The following is a 12,725-nucleotide window of genomic DNA, read 5'->3' as shown; positions in this document are numbered from 1 at the left end:
TTTTTTTTACTTTGGGAGAAATATTTAAATGACAGTTGAGAATACAACCAGTGAAGTGGTGAAAGTTGTTATGCTTAAAATCGTGGCTGTTTTCCAAATCGTGGTACCCTACATAACATGAAAGTATAAGGGGGGAAAAACCATGGGCCTTGTTATTTCTCTGAGTTGATGAGCTTTCTGCTTCTTATTAAATTTGTAGTCTCTCTTGCCTGCCTCCTTTGCATGAAGAAGTTAACCTCTGGCACTTAAAATTGAAACACAATGTATCCAGCTTTTAAGGGCACAACAGTATGTCCATGTTTGCTTTCCTGGGAGCGACGTGGCTACAAGTTCAAGGCTTATCTCCTGGAATTTCTGCCTCCTTATGTAGACTGCTAAGAGCTGCCATGTTGCAAAATCGTGGAGTAAACAAAGGGTTTTGTGGGCTTTTTGCTCCCTTGTATTCTTTTGCAGGATAAATATGCTTCTTTCTATCACAGCAGGACTTTGGGACTAAATAGCATAGTTGGGTTTCACTCTTTAACCTGAGTGTAGGTGAGTTACATCCTTGAGGTTTCTTTCTCTTCTTTTCTTGCAGTGATCTCAGGGATGCAGCCTTTGGAATCTGCTACTGAGCCGTCTGCTTTTGTGTCCACACTGAAAGGACTCTTGTAATAAATGTGCAACATAGTATGCAAAACTACATTCTTACTATGTTATCTTACGTGCATCACTGTCAGGCTTAAATGGCTAATAGATATATTAATAGATACATAGGTATAAGTACAATTTAGAAATTCTCTTCTTTCTATAGGCTAAGGCATTTTGTTCACGTGTTTTCAGTAATTCCAACAAGCTTCCATAAAGGGAATCACAACCATAGATCCATAAAAAGCAGTCTGTCAGAAGCAACTAACTGGAAACATCTCATACTTTTTCTTTTCTTCTTTTCAAAGTTCTTTTTGGAGAAGGAAGAAGTTTGCCTATACAGTACATCTCTCTTACAAATCTAGGAACTGAATTTTGTGTCTAGTATATTCTGCATTCTTTTTCCAAGAACAGATGTCATCAAAATTTGTGTTTTATGTCCTTCATTTAATATTCTTGCAGACAACCTGTTCTTTTGAAAAACTGGCTTGAATATTTTTCTCTCCATAGTGAACTGTGCTGTTCTTTTTATTTTTTATTTTTTTACTTTTTAAAAAATGGTTAAAAGTAGTGAAGCCTTAAACCATAATATTTCTCTTTCTAACTTAGGAGGTACACTTGTGGCAATCCTAGTGAAGATATATGTGTAAAGTGACCAACTTTCTTTGTGGAGCTGATTAACTTTGTTGTTTTTGACCAAGGTTCAAAATGCTAAGCAAGTAAACAGTGCACTTAAACAGAAAATGGAAGGCGGGATTGAAGAATTCAAACCTCCTGAGGTAAATCAGAATAAATATCAGAACTTGTGGCCTTGCATTTACATTAGTGGGAAGCTACAGAAATGTTTTGCTGCAGCATAGTGCTTGCATTTCAGCAGCAGCTTAAACAGGATCCATTGAATAACATGGTGTGGTGAGTGTGTCCAGTCTTTTTACAAGGAATTAGTAGTAGGCTTTTTTTTATGTTTACTGGCAGAGTCAATAAGCAGAAGAAACTGAAATGTAGCATCTGTTTATGACAACAAAGGGATGAAATTGACTCATTTTTCTGATTAGAAGTGGTTTATGTAGACTGCTAGCAGTAAATTCTGTGCTGTTCGTGAAAACACCAGTGTACATAAGATTTGGGCATTTGAAATGAATGATAGATTACTACAGAAGTTTTCTTTCTGGCTGTTTGAAAGGCTTGCATATGAGACATAACACGAATGTAAAAGACTCCTAATGCCAAGTTCTAATAGTTTAGATACCTTTAACCTTAAATTCAAATTCTGTCTGCATAAAGATCATTAGCTTGTGCACAAGTTCTGATATAGGAGGTAAAATTAGGAACTGTGATACAGCAGTAGCTTTTCTTCTGCTTTAGACTTATGCTCAAATCCTTAAATGGTACTTCCTCTTCACAAAATCAAAACAATAAATTTATGGCTTATATGCAAGAGATTTTTACTTATGTTACGATCTGTAATGCAACTAAAATACATTCTAATGCTCAGATATTTTACAGCTGTTGAAACATTTTAATGATCTTTGTGCCATTTCTCTAATTTTAATAGTCTAATCAGAAAATCAATGCCCGTTGGACCACAGAAGAGCAGCTTCTTGCAGTACAAGGTATGTTAATAGTAGAAGTGACCTGAAATATGATGCAAAGGATTTTAAGAGGTGTTCAGGCATGTATTTATATTTCCTTCTAAAGAAAGCTGGACGTTTATCTGGTCTTACAAGGAAGTTACTGGGAGAACAACAAAAATAGTGAGAATGCTTAGCATATTCATTCAAGCATCATGTCACTAGTCTTTCACTTAGCTTTTCTATTTAAGATTTAATATAAGCTGGGTTTAACAGCTGTATTAATACAGAAAATTCCCTTCAATCACCTTCTAAATAACCTTACACGAATTTCTACAAAGTGGAAGACTGAGGTACTAGTTGGAGTAACGACATTTGAAGCAAACATTTCTAAGACATCTTTCCATATCCTTGAAGTAGGAAGAGGCAGAAATAAAATTACTTTTCAGCAAATAACAGTTGTTTTTCTCTGTTCATAAGGGAATAAAAGAGCAGATATCTACCCATTGGGGGCCTATAATAGTCTTGAGTGGATGCTAATGTAACAGTCTCATTGGAGGAGAAAACTCCAAAAATTTCTAGTAGTCTATTGATCTACTGATGTGGCTAATTTGCAGTTGTTCCATTTATACACAGCAGAATTGATTCTTGTCTTGCTTTAACATGCACTGCCTAGTCAAGGATCATGCAAAGGATATATCTAGAGAGCCTGTTACTGTTTTGAATTATATGTTGATTCATTTCTATTGATCATCTTTTCTAAATAAATACAGATCAAATCAGCTACATGTATATATGATATATCCCCGTATTCTTCACTTCCTTTAAATTGAAAGACTCAATTTTAGTGCAAAACCTTCCACTTGATCAGTGTATCAGTATAAAGTTGTCAGGTGTACATACCTGCTGGTTGTTGGCCAGGTGGATGAACCTGAAATTAGGCTTATTTCAAAATGTGAATGGAAATGCTGAAGAGAATGGTGTTTCACGCCTTTCAACTTGCATGCCTCTGAAACTGGGATTTGCATCTCCAAACTGTTTTCTATCCTAAGTTCCTTCAGTGTTGCTAAAAAGCTTACTTTTTAATTTTCTTCCCAAATGCAAGACGAGGAGGTGCTTGTCTTTGATGTGGTAGTCTAATAGGTAGAATGCTTGCTGCAGAAGTGAGGAAAGTCCAGGTTCATTGTAAATGGATTCGAATCACCTTCAATTTTCAGAGTTCAGTTATTAGAGCTCTAACCAAGGAGGAACTGTTTGGGAAGTAATAAGAATGCACTGAGCTTTTGTTCAGCTATGGCAGAATGTAACCAATAATGGAAATGAGAAAACTGGAGTATGGAGAAAAAAGAAAGGATTGATGACAACTGCCTGGAGAGGCATTCTAATCTTCCAGTCTCTCCTTGACAGAATGTTTTATAAAGACAGTCAGCTCTAATACTTAAGGATAGGATGAGAAGCCTACTGGAAGAAATCCATTTTCACTGAATTTCTGTGAGCTTCTTTTATGTATTGTTTTCTTTATAGTGTCTTCCATTGTCCACTATCTAATACAAGGATAGGAGAACACCTCAGCATGAATATTTTTATCCCATCTTTCTCTGTTATCCCCTCCCAGCATATGACTGTTGTAAGTGTTAACATCCCATCCCCCAAGCTGAGGAACAGCACGGCCCCTGATTCCTTCCTTCAAAATAGTTGCTAGAACTAGAAGCCTATTGTTTGAAGGACCCAAGCATAGGGGCATGTAGTCTGTACACTTAAAATTGATTCAGTTCATCAAAGACATTGATGTATTTTGGCACATAGTTTAATAAATTTACAAAAATGATCAGCATTAAGCAGGTAGGTGACATTTCTGGAATTTGTTCTCTAATTCCTACCATGGAATCAGAAAAATAATCTGCTGTAGTACAGTTTTGGTTCTTTTTTTTTTTCCCTAAACATGAACTAACCCTTGTAGTCTGTGGGCTAATCTCAGGAGATTGGCAGTAACTGAAAAAAAAAGCTGAAATAAAAAAGAAGAAGAATAGAGCTGTGTGTAATCTCAAAAGTAGCATGGCTGCTTCCACTGGGATCAAGAACTCAGACTTTAGATCTTCAAGCCAACCTTTTGCAGTATTAATCAAGTTACTGTTTGACTTTGTCTGAATAGTCATTGAATGCAGTGGGCCAGTTTGTCATGTGAGTTTGTTAACTTACCAACTTTATTTGTGTACAGAAATGTGTGAGCACAGTCATCTTTTTAAACTTAGATTTGTTCAAAAGAGCAAAATTTGAAGTGAAAAGCAGGCTTGATTTTTGCAGTGGAAAATAGTTAGGAAACCAAGATCCAACCCTAAGTAAGCTAGTTGCTAGGAGCGCCATAATGACACTACATTGTAACTGTGGCTGTTGTAACACAGAGGTTGTGGTTAACTGTTTCTGCCTCATTGTGGTGCTGTGTTATTTTGCTTTGAACCTAAGCTAATGTTTTTGTGTGTCTGGCATCGTTTGCTGTGCTGCGCAGCACTAGATAGCAGAGGCAATGTAAGACTTAAGCTTTATGAGTTCCTCTGAGTTAGACATCTAAGATGAAACACTGCTGAGCATGCATAAGTTGAAGTGCAACTCTTACCTGGGAAAGTTCAGAGAAGGTTGAAAGATTCCCACGATCAGGGCTTGTTTCATTTGAACTCTTGTGGAGGCATTCATGCCTCTGAAGAGAGGCTATGCAGTTATGTTTAGAATTTCTCTTGCAGCAGCCTCATAACATTATTCTTACTAAATAATATATTAAATACTTCAGAAATAATTTGGGTGCTGTTTGGCACAGAGTTTGAATAAGGATGTGTATGTAATGTGCTCAGATTTGAAAAGAATGATGAGTTAGCATCAACACTTACAGATGTGCCAACATCTTACATGTAAAAAATGTCATAAAATGAATACTGAATTTCTGTTTCTGATGCAATGTAGAAGTGCTTTATTACATCCTTATAGATAAAGTCATTGTGGCAGTGCTAAAGCAGTGCTAAATAACTCTGAAAAATCCAAGATGGGTAGTGCTGTGTGTAGCAAACTGACGTTTGCTTTTCTTTAGATGTTTCTCATAGTTGGGTTCTCAGTTGAAGGCACAATGCACTGCTTTCAAGTTGTCTGCTTGGAAGTAGGCTTGTCTCTGTCAACTGCAGTTGAAATTAGATAAGAGGTTCAGTTCTGCAGGTAAAGGGGAGGTATAGACAGCTTAATAATAGACAACCCTGAAATTGCTAGAAGTCTGAACTAGTTCCTGAACAAAAATGTGCTTTGTTCTGCTGGGCACTTTGCTCACTGGATGATTTCTACAGGGTGTAAATAAGTTGCAGTAGGCATTTCATGATCATTATAAATTAGAGCTGTAATGGTAGGGCAATCCAAGGATATTAAAACACGGGAGGGAGTGCTCTGTGGGTACATGTAGCTGTTTAGGTGTTTAACTAATACTTGATGTAGAGCCAAATCCCTCCTGTATTTGCCTTGCCCAGATACCTGTGTGCTCCCCCAGGAGTCTCTGCTAGATTCTTTTGTTTCCTTTCTGAGGTTCTGGCAGCCAGAGTGGTTGGATTCCTTTGTGTGCCCAAGAAAAAAATTTAATGTTGCCAAGCTCTTGACAGTTTTAACATCACCTTCAGCTGCACTAATTGTTACTATCCCAGAGCTGAACTTGTCTCTTAAATTGCTGTGAGAGTAAGTGCCACATCAGAAATGCCTATTAATGAAGACAGTAGAAAACATCAGAGAAAGATGAAGGTCATACTCTTTTAACAGTTCTAAGTTGTACAGATACATAGCTCTCAGATTTGTAACAACTTTTCTGAATATTTTGTTTCATTTTCTGAAGTCACACATGAAATCAGGAGCAAACCTCAGCTCTGTGATGAGATGGAGTGCCTGTCCTCTAAACACTGTAGCTATCAGGAGCATCATGTAAGAAGTCAAATTGTAATTCACTCATGCATAGCTAAGAGCAAAATCGAGTCTTCTATTTATTGAGACTGGAGAGTGCCTTGCAGTACCTTAGAGTACATCCACCTAATGTTCTATTTCTTTAGGTTCCAAACCTCTGGCCACTTGTGATTAAAAATAGACTTTGTGCAACTGTGCTCTAGGATGAGGATTTTCTCCTGAAGCAGGCAACATGAGAAACTAAACTAATACCCTAAATAAACAGAGCCAACATTTTCAGATTTTAATTCCAGTTTTAGTGTTAAACCACAACATTCTGTTCTTTTTTTTTTCTTCCCCCTCCCCTCCCCACATAATATGCAAGTGTCATTTTAGAACTTTAAAAAGCATTGTTAGGATTTTGAAAAGGACCAGCAGTATTTTCTTGTGGAGTGCTGATAACATATTGACATAAAAACAGGTGAAAAGAACAATGCAAAGATCTTCTTTCCTGCTGCTCCTTGCTGCAGAATTTGATTGTGGAGGCTGGTGCTAGGCTGTCTTAGACACAGATACCACTGGCTGCTTGTATTTATGTTCTGCTAGGTGGTTGTCCAAAGCCCCAGGTTTGTTTACCCCGCTTGAATGGTGAATGAAAGCTTTAAAACAACTTTGTCCAGTGAATGCTTGCCAATTACTCTTTAGCCCCAGTACAGCATGTCACAAGCGGAGGAATAAGCAGTGTATGGTGACGTACAGAACTGTGCCCCTGTGCTCAGCGCTCCTGCTGACCAGCTACTGCACAGGTGGTGGACAGCTGGTGTGGAGGGAACCTACAAAAGCTGTGTCAACTTTTGCCACTTGGCATCTCCAGTACTATACCCTGTTACAGCAATACACGTATATTCAGTTATCTTCCCTCTCTCTTCTGGAATTTAGTTTGGGCTTCTGCCTTTAGTCCAAGCACACTGATTTACTTGGTTTGTCAGAGGCCAGATCTCTGTGGTTTTAGGCTGGGAGGCTTGGTGAGTAAGCCAGGATTTTTAAGAAGACTGGGTAATGACCTTTTAATAAAGTTCTTGATTTATGTGTTGATAGCTATGCAATTAAATATTTTTGTCTAAATGGAAATTGAGGCCTTCTCCTAATTGAGAAATCCTCCTAATTAGTGAGTCTGGTTTGCAGGTCCCATAGGATCTCTCTATAAATACATCACACGTAGCTGTGTCTGACTGATCCTTCACAGCTATGTTATTTACTTTGCCTTCCAGGTGTCCGCAAATATGGTAAAGATTTTCAAGCTATTGCAGATGTAATTGGCAACAAGACTGTTGGCCAAGTGAAGAACTTCTTTGTAAACTACAGGCGTCGGTTTAACTTAGAGGAGGTATTGCAGGAATGGGAAGCGGAACAAGGAACCCTGGCTTCTAATGGTGATGCTTCTGCTTTAGGGGAGGACACAAAAAATACTTCTAATGTGCCATCAGGAAAGAGCACTGATGAAGAAGATGAGGTGTGTTTTGTGTACCAGATATAAGTAAGCATGGGTTGAGGAACAGCATTTTATTTAGTGATGTAATGTAAGGTTAACTGGTGTGGAGTGGCAAACCACATTCTAAAGAATGATGATAAGCTTGCATAGAACTTCAGCCAATGTCGTTAACCCGCTGGGAGCAGGACCGCACCTTTCATAGTGACGATCACGTTACTGTTTTATTGTTAAAATACAGTTCTTGTTCTAGAAAGAAGACTCTTGCTTCATAGATATTTTTAGTTCTGCCGTCTGTAATATTTTGGTTGGCGATTTCTTTTCAGTAACTTCTCAGTTTTCGGTTTTGTTTTTTAAATGCTGTTTCCTGTGTAGTGGACAGTGGCAACCCCAACGGCACTGCGTCCCGGCTGGGATGGCTCTTCACGCGATCTTGTCTTTGTCCTTTGTGCAGGCGCAAAGCACTCCGACCACTCAGTGTTTAGGCCCTTCACCTCCAGCGCAGGCATCTGCTCCAGCTCCTACCGCTCCCATGGCAACTTTAAATCAGCCACCCCCGTTACTTCGTCCAGCGCTTCCTGCTGCTCCTGCTCTCCACCGTCAGCCTCCGCCGCTCCAACAGCAGGCGCGATTTATTCAGCCAAGGCCAACTCTCAATCAGCCTCCCCCACCGCTCATCCGCCCAGCTAATTCCATGCCTCCCCGTCTGAACCCAAGGCCGGTGTTGACCACCGTTAGCGGCCAGCAGCCACCCTCACTGATTGGAATTCAGACAGAATCCCAGTCCACTCTGCACTGAAGAAATAAAGCAGAATTATGCTAACGCCTACATCGGAAAGACTGTATCAAGGTACTTTTCCTTTTCCAAATAAAGAAGCAGAAAAAAAGCGAGCCTTCGCAGGTAGCAGACCAGTCTTACAGAGGAGCAAGGTAATGACCAGTGCTGGAACCACGTGAATGACCACCTGTGTAAAAATATTTTTTGTAGAAGACTTGTATAGAAGAACAATGCCTACAGTACAGCCCTCCTCTATGTGAATAACTGTCGAAGGAAGCTAAATTCATATATGAGTCAATTTTGAACACACCAGGATTTCATTTAACTGATTTTTTTACTCTATTTATTTTATTATGGTTCTTTGTAGTCGAGCATCTAACTACAGGAAAGTAGGCTGGCAAATCTAGGAATAAGTAATATTGTAGGAGATTTAAATGTAGTGGTTTTCTGTGTGTAATTTTTATTTTATTTTTTACTTTTTAGTGGAGAAAAAAAAATAAACCTAATGACCTTAGGTTCAGAATTTTTGGCCCTGTTTAGATATCTGTAGAAGCATTTCTTGCAATTGTAAAAGGTAGATGATTCTTCTCTTAATGTTTTTTCCCAGAATGTTTTTTCTTGTTTAAAAAAGGTACTTTCTTATTAAATAGTCCTCTTCAAGAGTGTTATGAAAACTCAATGAGCTATTGTACCAAACATGCTAAACATCACATGTGTTCTACTCATAGAAGCTGTCTGGAAACAGGAGTCCAGTTTCCTGCTGCACTCTCTCTTGTAGGCTGGGCTGGGGAGAGGCAGCAACTGCCAGCACCCAGGGGGATGACAGCAGAGGAACTGCTTAGCAAGAACTATCCATTTAATTAGTTCTTCTGCTGACCCTTCTAATTTAAGTACAGCAGAATTTCAGTCCTCTGAGAACATCTTGCTCACAGTTGGTATTCGCGAGATCATTGATATCTTGCCTAGGATGTATGATAGATGTACAGAGGCTGAGGGTGGTAGGAGAGCAACGTAGCAATAGGACTCTCTGCTGCCTGCCTGCCCAGTGTTAAATGTCTGATTTCTGCTATTGCTGGCAGATCGGTGGGCTGGGTTACGGCTATCATGGTTTGTTTTGTTTTATTCACTAGTAAAACCTGCGTTTGGGTATCAATTATGGCTTCCCCATTTTAGGAGACTAAAAGGTTGGGGTTTATTTTCCATGGTATTTACTATTACATTTTTCTTGTCTAAAACCCTGATTCGTGCCCAGCAGTAGTTTTTTTGGTTTGTTTTTAAAGCAAACGCCTCTCCCTTCCAAGTAAACTAGGCTTCAATTTTCAGTACCAGCATTTGAAACTATGATCTGAGTCAAGCTATTGAAAAACATTGCATTGCTAACTGCTATGCTATTCTAGAAAATTATTTGTTTATACCTGGTGTTTAAAATCCTTTTAAATCCATTGTGTTACTAGCTTGATTTGCCCATCACTCGGATGAGACTATATTTGAAAATGGAACGTGCTCTCCCTCATTCTTTCTGCAGATAATGTGGTGGTCTGACCACCAGTTAGCAGTTGGCTAAGGCTTTTCATTTGTGCAAAGGGAAGTTCTTACAGCACCAGATCCTATTACTTTTGTAAATCTAGTATTAGGGATTGATATTTGTGACCTGAATTGCAATTAAAGCGTTCACCTTTATGGTTAAGTTCACAAATATTTTCAGATCAAACTCAGTTTTTCTTTCAATACAGCTTTCAGCAATGCACTGGTGTCTCATGCAAGGGGTCCTTTTTAGGAATTTTCTTCTGCATCAGAGTAGGTTTTTAGCCACTATGTGAGCATCAGATGACCTCTCTCCCGAGAAAAGCAGCACTGTAACACAAGTGCTGAGGAACGTGTGATCACTGAATCGTTTGTTCTGGAAGTCTTAAGTGTCCCTCAACAGCCACGTACGGATCTGGCTGCTCCCCAGATGGGTTTTTAAAACTGATAGGAAATCCATTTCCACATCCATAAGTATCTCAGTTGTTAATAGTGAATAGGGTACATCTCCAGTACTTCTTTTTTTTTTTTTTTTTTAAAAGCATTGAGTCTCCCAGGTGTGTGTATTGTACCTTTGCTAATTTTTGTCTTGTCTCGTCGATAGACTTCAGTATGCAGAATGTTGGGTGTTGCAGTAGAGTTGGCCGCCACCAACTGCTATAAAACTGTTCAGTACATTGTAATTCAGTTTAATCTTGTTTAAATATTCTATAACTGGGCAAAGGCGCTGTATTTGAAGGGGGCGGGAGGGGCAGAGATGGGTAGTATTTCTTCCTTTACCAACACTGTAGCACACAGTAGGGATTTCCTAGCGTTTGTAGTACTAAATAAGTATGTACATAGCAAAATGTCTTTATTGTGTGCTTTGCAGAGTATGTGCATACAGTTTGCACGTCCTGTTTTTGGGGGTAGGGTTTGTTTTAAGCAGTGTTTGCCTGGAGAGTGATATGCTTGCTGCTTAATCAAAGGATTAAAGTTTCAAAGAAATCTGTGTCTTCTATTTTTATGTACCTGGTAATAGTCTAATATGTTAGGGCCCTTATACTGTGATTCTCTTCTAAATTCATTTCTATTTTTTTAAGAATTAGAAATAAAATTATACAATGGTGTTGATTTCGGTGGGGAATTTCTTTTGCCATATCTCGTCTCCTGTTTTTGTAATGTAGTAATGAACTCTGACTTCAAGGTTGGCTTAATTTTGTCACTTTAAAAAATGTAAAATGTTTGCACACTAAAGTTCGGCTGAGAACGTGTATCTGACATTGTTCAAAGCTAATGTAACTCTACAGCTTTTTGTACAGTTTATTTTAGTTAATAAAGCAAAATGGTACTAAAACTGACAGGTTTTACAACTGCAAGGTATAATTTGAACTACATCGTCTGAGGAACAGCGCTTGCAAAATATGGATGTACAAAAATATCAGATCTAATTGTTGCACTTTAAATCAGAATGGGTATGGAGTGAAGCAGGTATTCCTGCATTAATAAAATCAATCACTAAACATTGCACATCATCGTACAGCAGTTTAATTTCTTACATAGTTGACGATGAGTGAAAGGAATTACCATGACTTGTGTTCTTAGGTTTTGGTTTTTGTCTTTGTTCTTGTTCTGGAAAGTTCACAGCCCCCAGCAACCATGAGCCTGTAGCTTACCGAGGGGGGAGCCTGAGTAGGAATCGCATGGGATTACAAAGAGAAGAGGATGAAGGTTACTAGAACAGGGCTGAGCTGCTTTCTTATAAGGGGAGAAAATGGGCTGAAGTGAGAACTGCTGCTTGGCAGGAATGGTGTCAGAGAGCAAACTCAGGTCCAAGAGGAACTTCTTGAGAGGATATAGATCAATTTGTGTTTTCGAAACAAAAAGGAAATGGAATAATCAGCTGTCACAGCCACGCTGCAAAATGAGGCACTGTAAAATGTGCTAAATAGAGCTGGGGCATTGTGATAAAAGTGATGGACCTCCAGCTCTCCCCAGGGTTAAAGAAGAAAAACCTGTTTTCCTTTCTCGGGGTGCACTGGAAGGGGGCATGGGCATGGCAGAGATTTGCTCTGAAAACAGGGAGTTCTATGTGAAGTACAGAAGAAAAATATAGTCCTTAATACCACTTAATGCCCAATTACAGCCTAACACAATTTAAATTCTAACTGAGCTACTAGTGAATAAGGGAGGAAGAGCCTATACTCTGGTGGGAAGAGGAGGAGGACACGTACGGAGAGCAGTATCCATGCTGCTTACGAGCAAGTGGCCCCACTTTTGTAACAGACATGCTAAAATAAGTACTGAAGAAAACTTTAAATGAATCTGCTTACGTGTAGTTCTGCACACCAAAAGAACCGGGCAGCAAAACTATTTTAGCCTTGCTGCTACTGGTGCAGAAGGCTCCTTTCGGGCTAACATCCGCGTAACCCCGAGATGAGGGATCTCCGGGCGCCCTGCTGCTTTGCTCTCCAGGAGCTGCAGCGACAGCAAGGTCCGACCCGCTGCTCGGCGGCCCCTCGGCACACCTCGCGGTACCTGGAAGCGGCGCTCCGGGGGAGCTGAAACGTCTGTCGGTAGGATGGGGATCAGGAGTGCCACCCCACCTCCAAAGGATCTGTTCCTTCACCGCTATACGCGTTTACTCACAGAAACGTGACGCCTGTTGTTCCGAGCGGTGCTCCCGTGAACTTCCCAGACAGGCGGAACCCCGAGTAACCGGGACATTCCTAAAGATAAAAACAGCGATACGCTTAATTTCGGCAGCAGGGGGAGGAGCCGACCACTCCCGCCATCCCCCACCGTTCCGCCTCTCCAGCCGCAGCCGCGCTACCCCGCCCCGGGCCGCCCCGCA

The 12,725-nt window shown here is 39.9% G+C and overlaps 1 protein-coding gene across 7 annotated transcripts in view; it reads left to right on the top strand.

The window, feature by feature from the left end:
• Window positions 1–11,401, top strand: part of RCOR3 (REST corepressor 3) — a 23,161-nt gene extending 11,760 nt beyond the window's left edge. For all 7 annotated transcript variants that reach the window (XM_010706731.3, XM_010706729.3, XM_010706730.3 and 4 more), the window contains 4 exons: window positions 1,329–1,406; window positions 2,183–2,240; window positions 7,373–7,614; window positions 8,045–11,401. In XM_010706731.3, the coding sequence (XP_010705033.1) occupies window positions 1,329–1,406; window positions 2,183–2,240; window positions 7,373–7,614; window positions 8,045–8,389 (723 nt within the window). In that variant the 3' untranslated portion in view covers window positions 8,390–11,401. The remainder of the gene's footprint in view (window positions 1–1,328; window positions 1,407–2,182; window positions 2,241–7,372; window positions 7,615–8,044) is intronic.
• Window positions 11,402–12,725: the final 1,324 nt, after the last annotated feature.

The sequence above is a fragment of the Meleagris gallopavo genome, chromosome 2, assembly GCF_000146605.3.
Source record: "Meleagris gallopavo isolate NT-WF06-2002-E0010 breed Aviagen turkey brand Nicholas breeding stock chromosome 2, Turkey_5.1, whole genome shotgun sequence".
Classification (NCBI taxonomy): Eukaryota; Metazoa; Chordata; class Aves; order Galliformes; family Phasianidae; genus Meleagris; species Meleagris gallopavo.
Note: the sequence above shows the minus strand (reverse complement) of the source record. Positions and strands in the feature narration are given on the sequence as shown.